This window comes from Ananas comosus, linkage group 21 (genome assembly GCF_001540865.1).
Source record: "Ananas comosus cultivar F153 linkage group 21, ASM154086v1, whole genome shotgun sequence".
Classification (NCBI taxonomy): Eukaryota; Viridiplantae; Streptophyta; class Magnoliopsida; order Poales; family Bromeliaceae; genus Ananas; species Ananas comosus.
The window spans coordinates 9,882,796-9,900,054 of NC_033641.1; the positions used below are offsets into that span (position 1 = coordinate 9,882,796).

Genomic DNA, 17,259 nt, shown 5'->3' on the forward strand with positions numbered 1-17,259 from the left:
AAACGTGGGCCCATATCTCGGCCTAGTTTCATCTAACCTTTTTTTTTTATTATTATTATTATTTTTAAGCTTTATGCCCTTGCCCCCTTCTTCTTCTTCGTCTTCGTCTTCGTCCTCTCTCTCTCTCTCTCTCGCTCTCTCTCTCTCTCTCTCTCTCTCTCCTCTGCGATCGCCCCAACCCTAACTCTATGGCGAGTGGCGGTAATGGCGGAGGCGGCGCAAGTGGTGGGAAGGTCTCGTTTAAGATCACCCTCACCTCCGATCCGAAGCTCCCCTTCAAAGTGTAGGGCTCTCTCTCTCTCTCTCTCTCTCTCTCTCTCTCTCTCTCTCTCTGTGGGGTTTCTACGGTTTCTCATCGTCTAATACATGGTTCTGTGTCGCAGCTTTAGCGTTCCAGAAGGGGCGCCCTTCACCGCCGTGCTAAAGTTCGCCGCGGAGGAGTTCAAGGTCCCGCCGCAAACCAGCGCCATCATCACCAACGGTGTGTATCTCGTTCGATCTCCCTACTCGTTCTTCTCGATTCCGATCTATCCATTTAGGTTTTGGATCTCGGAATTTCTGGATCTCAGAATTTTGTTAGGTTGTTGCTAGATTGGCATTAGAACTGTTCGATTTAGGAACTTCTTAGAGGTTAATTAGGAAATGAGAAACGGAATTGGGAACGATTCAGTGAGTTGGTTGGTCAGATCTGCTTTATTTGATTTGGATCGTAACTGTTTTGATTGGATGGCAATCACAAGATGCGTATTTAGGGAAAGGATTCAATATTATTGTCTCTTTTTTCCCCCCTTTTTTTCTAGTGTGTGTCTATGTACTTGCATGTGTATAAGTATATTTTTTGTAATGCAAATCGCCCATTCAATTTGCCCATTCTGTAGTATACATATAGAGTTGATACCAGTTTTAGGGAATTTGTGGATATAGAGTTGATCCCAGATGATAGAACATAGATGCTTCTGTCTATAACTATGCTGAAACTGCAAAATTTTGCTTCGGTCAAGTTTAACTAGAGCTGTTTATATTAGCATGCCATGGCTGACACCAGTTGCTTGTTTTTTTCCCCCATGCAGATGGTGTGGGCATCAACCCACAGCAAAGTGCAGGTAACATTATAAAGAAGTACTCATGTTGTTAATATTCTCATATTTTTCTTAGATCATTGGTGTTGCGTTTTAATAAGGGTGCAAAATTTGTTGGGGCTTTGTGAACTTGCTTATCCATCATCTAGGTTCAAGTGATACTGGGTTTTCCTTGCATCTATTATATACATAGGTATTTAATTGGTAAATTACACCGTTTCTTACATGGAAAATTCTATACGTATTACCTAAGTTGTTACATTAGTAGTTGAAGTATGTGAAAGTGGCGGATGCTGAGTAGAGTCCCTTGGCGATCATCTAGTATGCAGCAATATCTAATCTTGTTCTTTGAAGGTAGCGTTTTATTCTAAACTTACATGTCTGAATTAGCAAAAAATTAAATCTTCTTCTGATCATACATCATTTATCTGAACCACTTCAGCTAGAATGATCTTCCTCAGATGATGACAATAGATAAATAGAGAAGTTTGTTATTTTGACTAGATATATACCAAGCTTTGGTTGTAAAGGTGAGGAAAGATTTTTCTTCATGCATATATGTGTAAGGTTAGTTCCATATCTTCTGATTAGATATCCTACATATACCTTTGTGTCAAAAGAGATATTTTAAAGCAACTGTATATCGCTTTGGACATGCATTATTTTAAAGCAACTGCAACTGTATGGTGAGTGATTGAAGATAGTTTATGTATCCGTGGATCGGAACGAAAAGAAATGTTTTTCTTTTTTATTTTTTCTGTGGAGAGGGAACGAAAAGTAAAAAATTCTTTATTTGTGGGTGCTTTGAGTTGATATCGTAGTACTACAAGCATTTTTATCCATTTGGATATTTTAGGCCCAGTTAAGATGGGTGTTTTGGAGCACCCAAAGCGAGCTTTTTATGAAGCAAGTTTATGATGTCCGATGCTTCTGTTGCAAGTTTTACTGAAATGCCAAATGCACAGCATAGTCGTCTACATGAAACGGCGAACACATTGGATTAAATTTGGCAATATTCTAACTGCAGTTCTACTTGCCTCTCAAATATTGCTTTTTTGAAGATGGCATTTGGAAGAATTGTTACATTTTTGTTCTCGACTGAAGAATTAGATCAGTTTTTTTACGATCTCATTCAGAGAGTATTCAATCATGTTCATTTGTTTAATCCTTTATGAGTTAGCCCTTCTTGTCCTAGCTAAGCATTTGCCCGTGCATCTGGTGGTTGCTGGGCAAAGATCTAGGCTGTTTAAGCGCCAAGACAAATTTGTGCTGCCTTATTAGTTGGCACCTAGACTATCTGCCTAGTTGCGAAGGCAATGCTTTTGACTCCTGGAACATTTCCTTTTTGATCAATTTGTGGGTTACATGGTATTAGCGCAAGTCTTTAACTTCCATGAGCTTGTCTGTTCAAATCCCCTACATTGTGGGTCTTTTCCTATCAGATTGATATTTTGGTTAATATTGACAACCTTGGATTTTACTTGTCATGGCTTTCAGATTATGTCGAGTCTATGTCGCTTCATGTTCATGTCGTTTTGATTTGGGTCATTGACTTTTTGAATCAACTTAGTTCCTCGACTTCGTCAATTTTTGACGACTCTAACTACAATTCTGATTTTTGTCTCTGATCTCTCTTTATCATAACAATGATTTCTTATATAAATCTATTTATTAGTTGATTGTGATTTAGTTTGTGTTTGTAACTGTCTTTGAGCTCCTTTACTTACACAGGTAATGTGTTCTTGAAACATGGATCGGAGCTGCGTCTTATACCTCGTGACCGAGTAGGATCTTCCGCTGCAACTTCTTAGATGTCATTGTTATAATCTCAAAGAATATAAAGTCACCTTCTCAACATCGGTGTCAATATATTGTGCTGAAATTATTGTTGGATGTGGATGGGATCTTCTCCCAATATTTAAGAGCAGGCAAGCAATAATCATATGATATTTATCATTTATTATATGCTGTGATCTTTTGATATACTAGTCGGTAACTTTATGCATATGGTTCATGCAATATTGGAACCCTATGATCTTCTCTGGTTATTGTGTAAGTATATTTTCAGATTCAATATATATAAATGCTGCACAGTAATTGAAACCCTCTCTCTCTCTCTCTCTCTCTCTCTTTTGGAGTGAATTTTCTACATTCCAGTGTACAGAATTTTGTTGCATGCTGACTAATCCGATTGTCCATCGAAAGATAGGAAGAAATCTCGACCGCTTGATCGTGACCACCTTGTCTGGTTCGTGTTTTGGATGGACGATAGAATTAGTGCGTGTGCTGTGCAGGAAAATTAACTGTGCATAAAGTTGTGGAGATTTTGCCTCTCACCACCCTTTGTCTTTAAAAGTTCCCTTCCTTTATTTTATGAATTCTAGAATTTCTAAATGCTTTAATTAATCATTATTTGATAAGACTCTTTTAACACATTTTTCTAGCATTTAAATGTATCTGTTATCAAATTTTTTCCTGAATGTAATTTAAGCTTAAATTGCTTGTACAAAGGAAGATGTTGTCGATGGTTTTTTCTCTTTTTTTTCTCTTTTTTTTGGATGCGATAGAGAGTCGAAAGCTTGTCTAAGTAATACTGGGGATTCTATGGATGAGAAAGGAAAAAAAAATCTAAGTCCACGACATTTTCTCCAAATGCTTACATATACTTTTCTTTTTTTAAAAAAAAAGGAGAGAAAAAGAAGAGCATATTTATCCAATTAATACACGTTGCCTTATTCCCTCCCAAATGAACTAAAAATATTCAAGTGGTTATGCTAAAGAGTGAAAAAAAAACATCCAAACTAACTCAAAAAAAAAGAAAAAAAAAAAGAAAAAGGAGAGAGTGTATGGGAAAGTACAGCTCTCTGAATTTTGTCATTTTGGACTTGAACCCTCCTCACCTCCCACCTCATTTGATTTTAAAACCTTTGGTCAAAATTTAGCACTCTTTGTATTATTTTTGACGAAATATTCTAAAATTTGACAAGATGGAGCATTCTACATTTTTTTTTTTTAGAAGATAACGTTAAAATCCCTCCGCACCTTATTTTAAATCGTATAATATATTAGTTGGAGACTCAAGTGGAAAATAAAAAAAAAAAAAGAAAAAAGTTTAGGACCATGTTTAAAAAATCACATATATTTGGAGGATTCTCCAAACGTTCTAGCCTCAAAAGAGAAAACATAAAAAATGATATACGTTTGCGCGTGCTTTGAAAAATAAGAAGTTAATTGGAGCGAATTTAGGGAGGTTTACTTTTTTGGAATTTAAATCCATCCACACTATTTAAAAAATTTCGGGGCTTGAAAAAGCCATAATAAGCTCACGAAATTTAGAAGCTTTATGGGGTTTCGCTTTAGATATTATCACGTGGAGCTGTGGAGGATAAAAGAGTGATTTACTAAATAATCATGAGATAATATCCTATCATTCACCCAATTGATTTAGCGGAATATTCATCAATTAAACTAAAATTTGAATTGTTCAACGCAGTTGCTTATTAACACTTTTTGATTTTAAAATCATCAACACAATATATCAATACGAATAATTTTAATCTTTATCGAGATAACAGAAGAGTATTAACTTAGTTTTTGTTAAAAATTGTAGAGCTTTACAAGCGAGAAAAGTAATTTTCATTGTAGCTATATATTTTTTTTCCACCACCATAGCCAATGCATATTAAAAAAAAACGATTTTAGCCGTTTAAGAGATGGCCACAATGATGGGAATTTGGTTTTCCTTTTTAGGCGTGATGATGATTCAGTGGAGGATAAAGCATTTGATTTGACTAAATTTTTGACCGCAACGTTACACGATAATAGTGGAATTTGAGGCCCACGTAATTACAAATTAGTGGTGGGTTTAATGATTTTCCTCCTTTTAAAGCCGTTAATAGCGGCAAAGCGGCGGGAAAAATGCATATAAAATCACCCAAAGCCACGCAGTGTTTAGTGTGGGGGAAAAAAAGAAAAAAATCTGGTCCGTTGGATCGCTCCTCGTGATTCAAAGTTCGTGAATCTCAAAGCGCACTGCGGAATGGGTACCGTTTTACTCTGTTTTTTTGTGTATATCAACAACACAATAATCTCACCGCATCGCACTAGCTCGATCATAATCTAATAATTAGTATTTCTTACAATACGAAATATTAGCACTTGAGTGTTTCTATTAATTAATTTGCATTATTTATGTATTACTACAGGGTAAAAGGAACAGATAGTTCATAAATTTTATGCAACTGGATTTTCTATAACTGTAAAATTAAAGTTTCTTTAGTTCTGCTGTTTATTTGAAAAAAAAATAAATATCATAAGAATTAAACGTGTGGGAGATGAATTAATATTTTATTTTTATTTTTTTATAAAAATAAAGTTGCGAACAATCTAACAAAGAAAGTGGATATTTACTTACTCTTTTCCCCCTCTCAAATCTCAACCTCACCAAATGTACTTTTTTTCCCCTCTCAATCTCACCAATTAAAAAAAAAAAAAAAAAAAAAAAAAACCTACAACCCCACAATCCATTATAGGGCATTTTTTGCAAATAGCCCCCTGACAAATTTTATTTACAAAAATAGCCCCGTCTAAAAATTATTTGTAAAAATGGCCGTCCCTGCCACGCCAGCACCACGTCAGCGCCACGCGGGCAGGGCGGGCCCAGGTGTTTAAGTTAAACACGACGAACCATTCACCGTGTTCAATACAAAATTTTTTTGTATTGGACACGGTGAATGGTTCACCGTGTCCAATACAAATACCCCAACAATGACTAAGTTGGAGGTATTTGTATTAGACACGGAGAACCATTCACCGTGTCCAATTATTTGTATTGGACACGGTGAATGGTTCACCGTGTCCAATACAAATATTTCGACCTTAACTATTTTGTATTGGATACGGTGAATCATTCACCGTGTCCAATACAAAAACTTTGTATTGAACACGGTGAATGATTCACCGTGTTCAACTTAACCATCTGGCCCAGCCCCGCCCGCGTGGCGCTGACGTGGCGCTTGCATGGCGGGACCGGGGCCATTTTTGCAAATAAATTTTTAACAGGGCCAATTTTAAAAAAAATTTTTATAAGGGGGCTATTTACAAAAAAAAAAGCCCTCCATTATATCTTCCTCTACAGTAAGCAAATCATTAGATTCCCCATCTAAAGTTTGAATCCCCTCTTCTTCAACACCCCTTCTCCAAAAAATGGGAGAAGCAACAAAGTCCTATAAACCCAACAACAATGGTGAGAAACAAACCCATGAGAGAACACACAAGGCCCCTTCATGGGTTGTTCTCAAGATACTCTCTCCATGTAGATATTGCCATGTTTCAGAAGGTAAGAAAGAGGAGGAGAAGAAGAAGGATATAGAGGAGAAAAAGGATAATTTGGGGGCTAAGATGATGGTTAAGGGGCCAGGAACAAATTGTTCCAATAGATATTTGAAGGGCCCTTGTGATGAGGCCATAAACAATGGAGGTGCTTCCACTTGCTCTTCATTTAACTCATCATCTGCTTCTGCTTCTGCTTCTGCTTCTGTGACAAGTGCTTCTTCTTCTTCTCTCTGTTCATCTTTCTCCTCACTTGGTGGGTCTTTTAGAGGAGTGCATATGAAGAAGTTATCTGGGTGTTATGAGTGCCATTTAGAGGCTGATACTTTCAATTGTGTCTCCAAAGATCATGCTAAGATTACCACTATTTGTTCCTGCAATGAGTGTGGAGAAGTTTTTATCAATCCTGAGGATTTGGAGATTCACCAGGCAAATAATCATGCAGGTTACTCTGCTCTCTCTCTCTCTCTCTCTCTCTCTCTCTCTCTCTCATAATTTTACACCTATTTTTAAGTTGATTTGTTTTTGGGCATTGGCCATATTAGGCCTTTTCCCTGCATTTTTCTGAGAAAGTTCTGAAACTTGTATGGAGATAACATATTTGTGACACCATTTTATGAGAATAAAATGATGATTTGGTTAGTTTACTATTCATGGCTTTTTCTTTTGTAATTTTGTCATGCTTATAATCTGTATCAATACTGAGTCCTGTAAACAATAGTAGAAGAACAGAAGATTCTTTTTTTCAATTGTATGAAAAAAAAAATGTTAATAATTTGAGTGTGCTATTGTTCATGAATAAATTTATCTAACCTTTGTTTTGTTTTTGTTTTTCTTTTTCTTTTAATGATCAGTATCAGAACTTGGTCCTGAGGACAGTAGCAGAAGCATAGTGGAAATCATTTTCCAATCAAGTTGGCTTAATACTCAGCATCCAATGTGCAAAATAGATAGGATACTAAAGGTGAACAACTCCCCAAAGACCACAGTAAAATTTGAGGAATATAGGAACAATATAAAAGGCCAAGCCATCAAACTATCTGAGAAGTATCCAAGATTTGCAGCTGATGGAAATGAGCTCCTAAGGTTCCACTGCACCACCTTAGCATGCTCACTCGGCCTCGACGGATCGACCAATCTATGTCATTCAATCGACCGCTGCGATGTTTGTGAAATTATTCGCTACGGGTTCAGATTCGATGAGCTTGGAAGGATCACTCTTAGTAGTAGGGCACGCGAAATAAGTCCGATCTCGTGCGGTGGTGAAGCGAAGAGGGCGATGTTCGTGTGCAGGGTGATTGCAGGGAGAGTTAAGAAGAGCAATTGTTCTACAGTGTGGGAATGTGAGTCTATTATTACTTCTCCTGAGGATTTTGATTCAATGGTTGGTTCAAATTCAGAAGAGCTCATTGTGTTCAATCCTAGAGCTATATTGCCTTGCTTTGTTGTGATATACAGTTTTTGTTAATGTAATCTTCTTTAACATCTCTAATTAAACTTATATTTCCTTTGCGAATTTGTGAGGTAACATTGAAATTGAGTTTTGGTTCTTGTATGTGTTTCATAACCTCAATTTTTTGGTTCCTCTTCTGTTATGCTATGAACCAATCCATCCAACAAGATAAAGAGAGAAATGCAAACTCTATGGGCATCGGATTCTTGTATATTCAACTGCATGATTGATAATGATGAGATAATTTTTTGTATTTTTGTGTAGATAGAATCAGGCAAAGAATGTGTGTGTGTGTGAAAGAGAGAAATTAACAGTATTACAAAGGGCTTTTTGGAATCCAAGAATGGTTCAATTAGATACTATCTAATCCAAAACTCTTCCACGGATTTCGCTCGGCAAATAGAAGATTTGCTTATTATTATTTGTCAGAAACTTTGCAATATTTGTATGATAGCCTCGCGGTTGAATTACACAAGGAATCATTTTCTATCTTATGGTATTTTGGTTGTTTATAATTACCTGTTTATTACTGCTCATGAGTTTAAAACTAATGTTTTTATCACTTGGTTTATGATTGTGCCTCAACAGCATTGCTACAAATCAAGAATATCTGGCATTAAAACCTGATAAAGGAAATTGATTATAGTAATTAGTAATAATCCCATTTCTCTCAAAAAGAATAATAATTCCCTTACACTAATTGTTTTTGTGGTTGTAATTAATACTTATCACTGCCACACATCTAGTGATAGAGGAACCATCCTGATCCAGTCTCCTGAAACCAACAAGCATTTTTTTCTGCTTCTTAGGAAAGGAAACTTGACAATGGTGGGGAGAGAGAGAGAGAGAGATGGGGCATCTGAAACACTACTATTTAGGCTGGTTGGTCAGGGGTCTCTTCTCAGAGATAGCTCAGCAACAGCAGGAGACAAGGTAACATGAGCATCAGCAAATTGGTTCCACTCATCAGGCTCATTGCTTTACTACTGTTGACACAAATTCAGGACCATTTTTGCAAAAAAAAAAAAAAAAAAAACAAAAACAAAAACAAAAAAGAAAAGTTGTGAAATAGTGATCAGACCATTCAGTAGTAGGGACCAAATTTTGGCCTGACAGCTGGTGATGTCCCATAGGGTTCAGAGATTAGTAAGGTACTGATGATACTGCTGACAGAATTTTAACACCAGTTTAAATTTTAAATTAATTTAAATTGGCCTAAGAACTTAGATTTGGCTTCTGCAGCAGCTTTTTCTATTGTAATGAGAAGTTGCAGAGGAGCCTAAAAAAAGCTGTTAGTGCTTAAATATTGATTAGCGAGAGATGATGAAGCAAGATTTTTCATATGTATAGTACAGGAGAACAATAATATGAATGAAAATGCTTTTCATCTTCAAGCAAAACTTTGTGTCACATTTTCAAGAAGTTACTCTGCCTTGTACTCGCATATCGGTCACCGGCAGAGTCAGTCAAGTACAATACAAACAAGCAACAAACAAATGCCATCATTTTGTGAATTCCTAAAAATGACTGTATTATTTTTGAGCCCACCTCAATTGTACTTGTATGGTGTTGGTTCATCCGAACAAGTCGTCTCGATGTACCGTGCAACAGCAATATTAATAACCATCTTCAGCTGTCTTTAACTGTACAACAGTGGCCAGTGTATAATTAGCGGAATCGCCAGAGTAGAAAATCCACCTCAATTACCATCAATATAGGAGTTTGGCGTTCATTTCAACTGCAGCTACATCGAATCAGAGGAGCCCAACATTAGGTTGAACATGTCATCCGGGGTTAGAAGAGTCGTGCCGCTGAGAATTAACTCAACATCCGGTCTACTGTTTTCGGAGATCGCCTCCATAGCTTCCCGAACCTTCCAAAACAAACATGTTGAATAAACATTTAACGATAAGCTCGTCTCACAAAGCATAAGGAACACGATATGAAAGAGAGATTAAACTACCAAGTGATAAATTCATCACTGTCCAAATATTGCTATTATCAATTGCTTTGATCTTCTATAATGACAACATATAGTGGCATTCATAATTGAGGTTTGCGTGATCAACTCAATAGTAGCAGTTAAATCATGTTGAGAAAAAAAAAAAAAAAAGCATGAAAATAAGGGGCATAGGGTATCAAACCTCAAGGCTGTTGATGCCTCCTACAACGAAAATGAAAAGGACACTTTGATCCCCAAAACTCGGCTTAGCCTGGAAAGTGTGAATACAAATTATCGGGACTAAACAGAAAAAACATAAAAGCATATAAAGACTGGAAGAAGCAAACCAACCTGCCCAAGGCCAAATCGACCAAACCCAGTTTTGAAAAACCGCCCAACTGCTGAAGAGTGATATTCTAATCCGGGTATGTCATACTTCGCCAGAAGAGCAGATAAAAGTTTGTAAAGTAAACCTTTTCTACTATAGGTATCACTTCCTAACTTGCTTAAGGCTGTGAGCCCTTCTTTTAGAACTGGATTCCTCCACTTCAAACTAGATAACTTACAAAAAAACTTAAAGAGCTGATCAACTCTATCTCTCAATTCCAATTTAAGTTGCATATCACCGTATGATTGTTCATTCTGATTATCCGTCTCATCATCATCCCAACTACCCCATTGATCATCAAAATCATCAGAAATCTTCTCAGCAGCATTTTCATTTTTTTCATCATCTTTTCTAGAATTAGCTTCGAGATCATTCTCCAAACCATGGAGGAAACGAAGTTTCGCAGACGATGGCCTTTCGAGAATTGCTTCCACCACGGCTTCCTTAAGAGCATGCTCCTCTTCCCATGAAAACGGCCCGGTAGAAACAGCTGTTGGAAAATTTTCACCAGCTAAGATGTATCCAATAGTTGATAGAAGCAATGCATCTTGAAAATTGAGGAGACCCTCTGAAGAGCCCACCATTTTATCTTGTTGACTTGATCTAACCAAAATGCTAGTGTTGATGAAATCACGTATCTGACTAGAAAGACTCTGACTTGTATCTGAAGAACTCACACTTAATATTTTCTGAGCACTCACAAATGCATCCCACCGAGAACTATGAGGCTCACTTAGCGCAATTTCAGTAGCTAAAACTAGCTGAATAATTCCTCTGTTTCGAATCAGAGAGTTCTGATCTCGCGCCAGCTTTTTAACCATAGCTCGAAGCTCTGAAGCAGAAGTGATTCCTAACCGAGCTTTTGAATTCATGGATAGTTTCTCGTTCTGAAGTGCTTCCAAGAGCCATTTCTTTATCAGCAAGGCACCATCTTTTGCACCTCGATCGAGTAATGCTTCTAAGTAGCTTGCCCCTCTATAATTGGAAAGAAAGGACCCATTCAAAGTACCTAATTCACTATTAAGTTTGTTACTATTTGCTAACTCGGGAACATCAGATTCCGGTTGACCAGAGTTCCAGCCAGATATAAAAGCTATTATGCTTTCATGTATCTGATCACTTCTCTTTTCAGTTCCCTCTTTGCTTAATATTGAGTCAAAAGGTATTTTTATATCAAGAGGTGGGCGTAGTACAGTAACAGGGGAGTGGTCTCTTGAACTTTGCACGCTTTTGACTTGTGCAGGGGAGTTTCTCTCTCTTCGCGGCAAAGAAGATAGCAAGCGATCAAGAAACGAGTCGCCATGGCAGCAAGGTGTGAGGAGATCAATCGTACGGTCAATAAGCAACAGTCCAGCTGACATCTTACTACGTCGACTTACATCATACAGACTCGACATGTCGGTTAACATCTTGCCAATGATTTTTGATGTGTCTCCCAATGAGAAAATTTCCATCTTCAGATCCATCTGCACATATTAGTTAGAGATATTTATATATAAAAGTATACCACTACAGAATTATTTATTTAGTATTTACACATATATCCCTGCAAGTTTTGAATTTTCATGTATAGGAAAAAGCTTTCTAAATACATAGTTGTACTTCGATAAACGCCCTTACTAAGAAATTTTTCCAGATACAAAACCAAATTCCCGAGAACATGATAACTCTCCGACTTAAAATAAAGGAATTTCCATACAAACTGAACCTTAACGAGTTTATATGAAGGCTTGAATTTTATAGGGTATGTAAGTATATAGGTGAACTTGCAGGATATAAAAGGAAAAACCTGCTAGTAAAGCTGACAACACTTACTTTATCCGCAAGATGGTAAAGGAAATGGGCAGTCAAGATAGCACCAGGAGGTACGTCCTCACCATCAAAAGGTAGGCCGGTAGAAATGGCGGGCAATCCAGGACTTAGAGATTCTTCATTATCATTTGACAAAAGAGACTCTGCAACCGTTCCTTCTGAAGGCAAGACAAATACTCTAGTTGAAATAGGGCAAATAATCATTGGAAAGTGATTTACCGATATGGACAACCTTGCCCTGCCATCCTCCTTGCTCACAGACTCATCGGCATAAAAATTTCTTTTAGAAGGACTAGCTTCAATATTAGGGTCATTAGCGTAACTAGTATCGAGTCCAGACCAAATGTTATCTTCAGAAGATAGTTTTGTGTTTTGGCTGTCTGGAGATTGAATATGTTCACTGTTTCGGTGTGTGAGAAGTCCTTCTTTCTCATGCCTTTTAACAATTTCTTCATAATCTTGGAGAAGCAACGAGTGGTACTCATGAAAGGCATCAGGTCCTAGTGGTGAATCAATTAACGCTGAGTGAGCAATCTGCAAATTACACAGGGTTATTTTTTTAACAAATGGGCTTGAAGAAATATGGTGAACTAGTTTTCGAAGAGCTTAGAAAATCTCGCTGTGATTTACTGTTCAAATTTTGGATGACCAATGTTTACCATCATTTTTCCTATCATATTTTACTTGATATAAGTATATAGTAAAACCTTATTTCAAAGCATATAACAAAAGTTCTATTATCTTAATGTCCAGCATCATCAAAACTAAAATTAAAAGAAAAATTGACAAAAATAATCAGGTCTGTAACTGAAGGAGCACCTCCGAAATAGACGTAAATACAGCACAATGAAGAACGGTTCTATGAGTGATCAGGCAACGCAAAATATACCGATGCGCATCACTCAGAAGACGCGATGTTATAATTACGATCTTCGTAGCAGGCTCTGCCAAACTATTGTTCCAATCCACAATCTGCGTAAGGAAAACGTAGCAAGGAATTAAATTCAACTCATCTCAATAGTAAGAGCATCGACTCTAATGGATGATTATCAATCATCATAAAAAGGAAAACTTAATCTAGAGTGCATAAGTTATCGTCAGAAAAACTGGTAACCTATTCTAAATTAAAAAGTAACACTTATATTCTCGATTTCATAAAATGTGCTCTGTGTTTGAGCTCGGCATTACGCAGACAAACATAATTGCTCCTACGAAAGACTTCAGTATAATTTAAAAACAACATTACGCTGAATGCGGATGCCGTTGCCAAGAAGCAACTTACAGCATCAAGAGGAGACAAATTCTCTAAGCTGGAAATGGCGCGCGCCCCGAGTTCTAGTAGCAGTGGAAATGCTCCAATCAATTGGAAAGCCTCTAAACAACCAGCATCTACATAGAGAATGGCACCTGCAATATGATCCGAAATCTAGGGAAAAAAATAGAAAAATAAATTAGATCAGGCGCCTCATTCCTAATTGCCACAACAAACTCTTGGCAACAGTAAATTATCCCTAAAGAGAATTTTGCAAACAAAATTAACAAATTTTAGCTAATTTCTCACTACTCCATCCAAATGTAAGGCAGAATTGGAAGGATCTGAAGATCATTCGATTCGAATTAGATTCATCTGCTGATAAATGCTTCATGCAGTTCCTTCGGTTAGTAGAACAGTAAAAGATCAACAAATATGGCGCTCTTTTTTGGTAAAAATTAAATAAATAACTAGAAATATGGAGATCAAATGATAGAAAAAGAAATGAAACTAGATTTGAAAATAATAGCAAAAAGAAACGCATGAACTGGGGCGGAAATGGAGAGGGAAAAAGTCGAATCGCTTCGAAACCTCGCGAATGGAGTTGTGAGAGGATGTGATGAGATCGACGGAGCCCATCTCTCCCCTCGCCTCCTCCTCCTCCTCCTCCTCCTCTTCCTCCTCCGCCTCCCACGGCTCTCGTAGAAGAAGCAAATGGAAGCACCGGAGAGGGAGCTTCGTAAACGAAGAGGAAGGAGAAGCGCGTTTTTGCAATAAAGCCCTTTTGGAGATTTTTATTTGCCAAAGAGTTCCCCTTTAAAAAAAGATTTTATTTCGCAAAAGGGCCTTTTAGAGCTCAACCAGCCCAATTGAGAAATATGAGCCTTTTGGGCCTTCATTTCTCATTACCCACAATTTGGCCCAGATGGGTAGAAATTGTATTGTGGAATCAGTCTGCCACGTCATCCGTGAACCATTGCTAAGATCATGGGCTGTCCACGAGTGATGTGGTGCACTGGGTCCAGGGAATAAAATTTGAGCCAGTTCATTGGGACGATGAATTAGTAATTTTATTTATAGGGAATTGTTATTTTTTGTTTAAAGAAAAATTGTTATTATACTTGTAGGAAAAATAACATTTTTTAATTGTTAGCACACGATTTTGTTCGCAGCAAAAACATTTCATCTTCGTTATTCATTCAATAGAATTCATGTTATCAGTAGCAACAACACATCGACCACATAGCACAAGACAAGCAGATCAATAGGGCCTTCAACAACATATTCGCAGCTACACTGATACTCAGATCTCCATTGAACATTTCACTTTTTCTTTTCTTTTTCTTTTTTTCTTTTTTTCTCCGAAGGAGACCAGTCTCGGATTTTCATGATAAACGTATCTTGCGGAACACCAAACTGGTAATCCCCGCTAGTTCGGGAAGTCAAATGCTCAAATTTATAAACCAAGTACACAATTCGCAAAGAGTTCGTCGGCACTCAGATCCAGAGAATTCAAAACATTGCCTAGATTATAGAAAACTGAAGCACCATGTTCACAGAGTAACTAGTTCCTCAAAGCAAAAGCAAAAATCTCATCACAATGAAGGAGAAAAACTACAAATGTTGATAAAGAGTTTCTTTTTTTCTCTTAAATAAGCCTGCGGGGCAGCAGTGGGAACACCAAAGTGTTTACTCCATGGAGGATGATGCAGGACCAGCACCAAAACTGCCTGAGCCGCGGCCAAACCCGGGCCTCGCACCAGAACCCTGCATATGTTTCAGGGATGGAAAAGATCGGTCAAGTTAAAGTTTAACACTATCAAGTTCAAAGAATACGAGTACAAGCTTGAATTTTCACGGAAAGCAGATAAAAATCATTCATAAAGTTATAAACTGGAATAATAGTGAATTATAGGAATATTTTCAAGTTAACCATGTTAATCAAATTAAAGGATAAAGTGCTATCAAGTTAACCATGTTAAATTGGAAAGAACTTCTAATAAGCTCGGAGGTTGCACAAGAGAGAAAAGCAGGTTTCACATCATCACAAAATTGCACATAATTTTAATCCTAAAACAATATAAATATAGGATGTTGTAGCCTGAATATTGGGGGTGAGGATTGCATAATCTTGTTTGGCAAATGAACCACAAAAAAGATTTTCACATTTGAATATTATCGATATATGAGCCACTTACAATACAAAGTGAAATCATATACATGATACATCATAGATCAAGCGCCCAAACACCTGCAGGGTGTAGTGCTATTTCACTATGTTAGTGTTCACTATGTACAATTCTTTGCAGAAGTACTATTTATTATACTTCCAGCAAAATTAGAAGCACAAAATTAGAGCTTTTGCAACCACTGAGACTTACAATCTCATTTCAGCTTAGTGCTGCAGAAACTTTCTCGTTGTTAAACACACACCACAGTTACTATGAAAACAGAAGCAGAAGCAAGACCAAATAGTTCCTAGGGACAACATAAGCATTTTCATATTAGCAACACAAACTACAAAATTCGTCTTCACCATTTGTAAGATGAATATTAATGACCGGACCTGATAAACTAACTAAAAATGGACAAAAGTAGCAAGAATCACAGAGTTATGACTGATGAAACCAAGAAATCAAACTGACATTTAAATTACAAGAAATAATGACAATGAAACTAAAAGAAAATAAGTTCTACACTTCTACTTAATACCAAGTTTCAGGTAAGAGTTAGAATGAGTTCTCACCCTAAATGATGGCTGGAACTCAGGAGGAGCGCCACTCTTGTCGCCGCCAAAATCACCAGGAGCCCCACGAGGACCTCCACGGTACCCGTCTCTCTCTCCAAACCTCGGCCTATCCCCTTCAAAACGGGGAGGACCCCTGACAAAAAAACATTCACCATAAAAACTCACCACCTAACAATCCAATGGTCAATCACAGGATTAATCCTCCAAATTTAACTTGTATTCAGTTTCATTCTCAGAGTTTCGTCCCTAAAATTTAACTTGTATTCAGTTTCATTCTCAGAGTTTCGTCCCTAAAATTTAATATCTAATTCAAAAAGTTTTGATTTTAACAAAGGAAAGTGTTAGGATGGCGCGGATTTGGCACTTTTTCACACAGTAAACTAGCTAAAGGAATTAATTGTCAAGCAAATCAAAACTCACTGACTAAATTGTTACAATTAAAACTACCGAATATGTAATTGGTGCTACTCCGAAACACTAAAAGCAATACACTAAATCTAAAACACATCCATAGCACGACAAGGGAAGCGAAAAAGGCGATACCTCGGGCGATCACCAGGGGGACCGGATCCGAAGGGGCGGGAGGGGGGCTTCGCCGATTTCTTAAGCGTCGCAGGGACGATCTCGGAGGGGAGATTGAGGTAAGTGCGCAGGTACTCGATACCATCGTTGGTGAGGTACCAGTAGTAGTGTTGCCACGCGAAGGTCTCCCTCACGTACTCCTTCGACTTGAAGCTCTGCATCAGCTTGATCACGTGCAGGTTCGGCACGTCGATCAGCGGGTGCTTCGCGAGGTTGTAGTCCTTCTTCGCGTACAACACCCCCTCTGCGAATCCGCCAAGGGGAATCGGATCAAGCTACGAAACCCTAACCCTAAGACTAGAGAGACTGAGCAAGGAGACGAACCTTGGAAGAGGTACTTGCAAATCTCATGGCGGTTCTTCTTCGGAATGATCTGATAGAGAGAGAGAGGGAGAGAGAGAGAGAGAGAGATGGATGAGATGCGAATTGAAGAAGAAGAGGATTTGGGAGAGGAATCGGAGAACGCTTACCATGGTGATGAGTTGGATTGGATTGGATTTGGATCGAGGAGAGGCGCCGCCGAGGATGACGACGAAAGAGGTGAAGCGCGGAAGGAGAAGTAGAAACCCTAGGCTTTAGATCGGTTACATATACGTACACGTGATCGGTTTATGTATTATTGGGCTCGGCCCCGTTGGTTTAATGCAGTGTATCGGTTAATACCAAAGAGA

At 37.8% G+C, this 17,259-nt stretch overlaps 4 protein-coding genes across 4 annotated transcripts; 2 read left to right on the plus strand and 2 right to left on the minus strand.

Annotated features, from left to right (window-relative positions):
- LOC109726826 (ubiquitin-fold modifier 1) lies at positions 84 to 3,184 on the plus strand. The gene is made up of 4 exons (XM_020256630.1): positions 84 to 283; positions 384 to 481; positions 1,071 to 1,103; positions 2,811 to 3,184. The coding sequence occupies exons 1-4, from the start codon at positions 189 to 191 to the stop codon at positions 2,888 to 2,890; spliced, it is 306 nt and encodes a 101-aa protein (XP_020112219.1). The 5' UTR covers positions 84 to 188; the 3' UTR covers positions 2,891 to 3,184.
- Positions 6,205 to 8,116, plus strand: LOC109726128. The gene is made up of 2 exons (XM_020255563.1): positions 6,205 to 6,855; positions 7,265 to 8,116. The coding sequence occupies exons 1-2, from the start codon at positions 6,285 to 6,287 to the stop codon at positions 7,876 to 7,878; spliced, it is 1,185 nt and encodes a 394-aa protein (XP_020111152.1). The 5' UTR covers positions 6,205 to 6,284; the 3' UTR covers positions 7,879 to 8,116.
- Positions 9,144 to 14,003, minus strand: LOC109726561 (sec1 family domain-containing protein MIP3). The gene is made up of 7 exons (XM_020256202.1): positions 13,849 to 14,003; positions 13,288 to 13,431; positions 12,825 to 12,977; positions 12,009 to 12,539; positions 10,157 to 11,659; positions 10,008 to 10,076; positions 9,144 to 9,736 (listed from the first exon to the last, which is right to left on the minus strand). The coding sequence occupies exons 1-7, from the start codon at positions 13,894 to 13,896 to the stop codon at positions 9,608 to 9,610; spliced, it is 2,577 nt and encodes an 858-aa protein (XP_020111791.1). The 5' UTR covers positions 13,897 to 14,003; the 3' UTR covers positions 9,144 to 9,607.
- On the minus strand, positions 14,691 to 17,216 carry LOC109726842 (40S ribosomal protein S10-1-like). The gene is made up of 5 exons (XM_020256651.1): positions 17,059 to 17,216; positions 16,913 to 16,961; positions 16,550 to 16,832; positions 16,004 to 16,139; positions 14,691 to 15,024 (listed from the first exon to the last, which is right to left on the minus strand). Exons 1-5 carry the CDS (start codon positions 17,059 to 17,061, stop codon positions 14,947 to 14,949), a joined length of 549 nt encoding a protein of 182 aa, XP_020112240.1. The 5' UTR covers positions 17,062 to 17,216; the 3' UTR covers positions 14,691 to 14,946.